Source organism: Hakea prostrata, chromosome 2, assembly GCF_041222555.1.
Source record: "Hakea prostrata isolate BN-2017 chromosome 2, UWA_Hpros_2, whole genome shotgun sequence".
Classification (NCBI taxonomy): domain Eukaryota; kingdom Viridiplantae; phylum Streptophyta; class Magnoliopsida; order Proteales; family Proteaceae; genus Hakea; species Hakea prostrata.
The window spans coordinates 73,101,437-73,106,055 of NC_142601.1; the positions used below are offsets into that span (position 1 = coordinate 73,101,437).

The 4,619-nt window shown below is 35.6% G+C and overlaps 1 protein-coding gene across 1 annotated transcript; it reads left to right on the forward strand.

The window, feature by feature from the left end:
- The first annotated feature begins 383 nt into the window (after window positions 1–383).
- LOC149026344 (zinc transporter 4-like) lies at window positions 384–2,869 on the forward strand. The gene is made up of 3 exons (XM_089146637.1): window positions 384–1,073; window positions 1,461–1,610; window positions 2,333–2,869. Exons 1-3 carry the CDS (start codon window positions 465–467, stop codon window positions 2,636–2,638), a joined length of 1,065 nt encoding a protein of 354 aa, XP_089002763.1. The 5' UTR covers window positions 384–464; the 3' UTR covers window positions 2,639–2,869.
- Window positions 2,870–4,619: the final 1,750 nt, after the last annotated feature.

The window sequence follows — 4,619 nt, forward strand, 5'->3', positions numbered from 1 at the left end:
ATGTAAAAATGGAAACAGAAAAAGCCGGATGAGAAAACTAGGACAGTTTGTTATTTACACGCTACAAAATGAAAATCCATGTCGACATTTTAACCCTAAATTCTCCCCAACAGATGAAAGTAAACAGTAAACCCCACTATTAACGCATTAAGATGGCAACATACGTCTCTATTACTTCCCCGTTCGCCTCCATCTTCGTTCAATTGGGTGAAGTTTTCCTTCTTCTCTCAGCTACTCCTCACACACCATGACCTCATAATCTCTGTAAAAACCCCGAAATTTCCAACTGACTCTGATCAGTATTTGACTGTCATAATTCTTCTCTCTCCTCTCTCTTCCTCTCCTCTCCTCTATATATATAACGACCTGCAACCTTCACGGCTCACACAGATTATACACTCATCAGGTCTTGCTCTTGCTCTTGCTCTTGCTCTTGCTCTTGCTCTTGCTCTTGTTTTTCAATCATGAAAAAGGGAAGGGTTATTGGGTTAATCCTTTTCTTTTATTTACTGTTGTCTCCTATTTTGGTTCATGCTAAATGTACATGCGACCAGGGAGATGAGGAAAAAGGAGATAAGAATTTGGCTCTTAAATATAAGCTTGCTGCTTTTTTTTCGATTCTTGTTGCCGGTGCCATTGGGGTTTGTTTGCCAATTGTGGGTAAGATGGTTCCTGCTCTACGACCCGAAAACAATTTCTTCTTCATCATTAAAGCTTTTGCAGCGGGAGTGATTTTGTCGACTGGATTTATTCATGTGTTACCTGATGCATTCGATGATTTGACCAATCCGTGTCTCAAAGGTGAAGCTTGGGATTTTCCATTTACTGGTTTCATTGCAATGTTAGCCACGATTGGAACATTGTTGGTAGACAGTTTGGCCACGGGATACTACACGAGATTGCATTTCAATGACTCGTCGGAAGTAGTAGTAGTAAACGGAGGAGGAGTGGAAGGAGGAGCTGAACATGAAGGTCATATTCACGTTCATACTCATGCTAGTCATGGTCACGCTCATGGCCACGCTCATGAAGACTCCAAATCCACCCTTATACGGCATCGAGTAATTTCACAGGTATTTTATTGCTATAAATTGTCTGCTTCCCTCTTTGTTTAAGGGTTGGGTAGAGATTCTATGCCTCAAAATATTGTGTGAATTTTGATTTTTTATTATTTCTTCATTCCTTTCGAAATGACCTCTGTTTCTCTGTTTCTCATGTGTTTCTCATGTGTTTCTTTCCCTTATTTCTTAATTCAATTGTATCCGTCCCTCTTATTCTCTCTGGGAGATGACTTGCGTTTTGCTTGGCTGTGGGAGTGGGTTTAACTGTTTACCTCCTCCCCTCTTAGTAATTCCTGTCTTCTCTGCTGTTTCTGCAATTTTATTATGAGGGTTTTGAGTTTTTCTTTTTTTGTTATTTATTCATAGAATCAAGGGTTTAATTAATTATGAATCTTGTAGGTGTTGGAGCTGGGAATTGTTGTACATTCAGTCATCATTGGGATTTCGTTGGGTGCTTCTGAGAACCCCAGTACCATAAGGCCCCTGATCGGTGCCTTGACTTTCCACCAGTTCTTTGAGGGGATGGGGCTTGGTGGATGCATCTCCCAGGTAAATATGGCTTATCAATGCAAATTCTTTGCTTTTGATTAATTTTTGTTTTTTTTTTAGGGGTTCCATCCTTTCATTTTGCATGTCTGCAATTTTATTTGAATGATTAATAGCACCTTAGGCTCTTTCTGTATCAATTCTCTGAGTTTTCAATTGGGTCCATTACAGGCCATCACTGAAGAACAAAATTGCAAAGATAGTACGATTCATCTTTTAATGTTTTCATGTGCTGTAGGACCTAATGCATACCTTTCTAAAACAGATATCCCAGAGTCATGAGGTTTTGTCCTGTGGTCCACCATGGCGGCTCTTTCTAAAGTGAAAAAAAAAATCAAATCAGACTATAGCTTGAGTACCCCACTCGTCTTTGTTAAGAAACAGATAACTGATCATCTAGTTTTTAGAAAATTGCCTTGTAAAGTAGATCAATAAAACAGTACTTCTTTAAATTTTCACTGGGAGTGATAACATCTGGTGATGGACCAAAGTTTCATTTTTTGATTTGGTGATGAACAGTTCAGTGGATAATTAAACTCAAAAACTTTCTTCATTTGGTGTTTCAGAGGATGGCTGTACTCATTTTGTAACCAGATGTAATTGCCTGATATGCACTCCTCTACTTGGATTTTGGACGCATTTTTAGCACAGAGCAACTATCACTTTTCAAAATGTGTCTTTATTGCCTTCTGATATGCTAAAATACTGCTTCCTGGTTTTGATAGGCGAAATTCAAGTCAAGAGCAGTTGCACTTATGGCAATCTTTTTCTCCCTCACCACACCCTTTGGGATTGCATTGGGCATTGGTATAACAAACGTTTACAGCGAGAACAGCACGACAGCGCTAATTATTCAAGGAATTTTCAACTCTGCTTCAGCTGGAATATTGATTTACATGGCACTTGTTGATCTATTAGCAGCTGACTTCATGAGTCGCAGGATGCAAAGCAATGGAAAGCTTCAGTTTGGAGCCAATATCTCACTTCTTTTAGGAGCAGGTTGTATGTCCGTCCTAGCTAAATGGGCTTAAGTTGGAAGAGATGTAGAAATCTTTATAGTTTCCTTTGAAAGATAAGACCCTTTTCCCCAACTTTTTAGTGTTCAGAGTGAACAGACATATGTAGGAAATGGGAGGTCTCCTTTTGATCAATAATCCTATGTCATGTAAATTCTCATCTCTTATTCTTGTTGAGTGGTAAATGGAAGATAGAAATTTATATTTTCAGTATGAAAATGAAGGAAGGGTTTATCTTCTGACTCACCCTAGAGCAATATGACCGGAGGTTATTTACAATGACAATAGCTAGAGGTATTCGATCACTTTGATAACAGGGAGAGAAAATAAGAATCTAATTCTATGAACTGAGCTTATAAAATTCACCTGGGCAAGATGGAGCAGCAAATGCTGGAGAGAACAACATCAATGGCATAAACCAAAAGCCTCCCAACATCATTTTGAGCTTAAAGATGTGATGTTTAGTTGTTCATTCATGGAATCCTCCAGCCTTTTTTCGAAGTGCTTCAACATCAGGTGTATTCTCTTTAGTAACATCAGCCATTGAATATCTACTAATTGGTTTTGCAGAAGCATTACAAAGCCTATTCAAGACTAATCAGCCATTTATGGTCTACTACATGTAGCAGATTGTTAGGTCTTATTTGACTATCATATTCAAGGTTTGAAATGTACGTTTTTTTCTCCAAAACCAGACGGATTGACATCCTTGGAATGCATTTTAAAATTTAAATTCAACTAACAGTTACATAGACATAGAGATTAGATATAAGATTTCCCACTACTAGTTTAGGCTAAACTAAGAGAACCCATAAAACCCAAGTAAAATTCTCTTTTTAGAAACAAAGTTGGGAGGCGATCCAGATTTATATAGTTACTTAAAAAGAATAAGAACCAATTATGTCCCAATCACTAACCACCACACAAAATGGCTAGAGGAAGCGTGATAGCATAACTAAAACCAACAAAATGTAACACCTAATTTGTGTGACTTAACAGCTTTAAATCCACACCGATTCAATTGAAGAAAGGTAAGCCATTTCTTTGTCATTTTAAAAGGTGAGATCAAATTAAGGATCTGCTGGGACTATTTTAGGCAACTTAGTCACAGAGAAATTTTTTGTTGCAGATCGATCAATTCAATCTGTATAAGTTAGGAACCAGTGCCGGTCACTGGCAATGATCATACAGCCAATCTTATATTGATTCTGAAATGTTGATAACAGTTTATCTGATAACTCTCTACACCAATTAAGCACACCTCATTTCGTGAATGGGTCTCCTCTGTTGATAACAATGAGCAACAAGTAATAGATATGGATTACTTTTGAAATACGCTATTTTCAACATTATATATTGGGTAAATATCACTTACCTCCCCCTCTTAGCTGGACAAATAGCACTTATACCCCCCTCTTAGATAATATCACTTATCTCCCCTCTTACCTAATAAATATATCAAACACCTCCTCTCTCTATTAAATTTAACTTTTATCGTTAAATATTTTCTAAAACTCCAAACTACCTTTTGGCTAAAAGTATTTTTTATTTTAAACCCTAAATTGTTATAATCACTCTAACAGTTAAAATGTTAAATTACCCCTAATTAAAATAGTTATTAAAACTAAAAATAAAACCCAAATTATCTTTAATTATTAAAAGTCCAACATGCCATATTTTTTTCTTCTTTTTTTATTTTATTTATTTTTTTATCAAACAATTAAAAAAGCACGTACTACTATCAAGTAAAATAAAATATGCAATTAAAAAAAAAATGGTATGTTTATAAAATTAAACACGTATTACTATTTTGGGTTTTTTTTAATTGTTTGATAATTAAAAAAGAAAAAGAAAAAAAGGATATGTTGGGCTTTTAATAACTAAAGATAATTTGGATTTTAGTTTTAGTTTTTAATAAATATTTTAATTGAAGGTAATTTAGTATTTTAACTGTTAGAGTGATTACAACAATTTAGGGTTTAAAATAAAAAATATT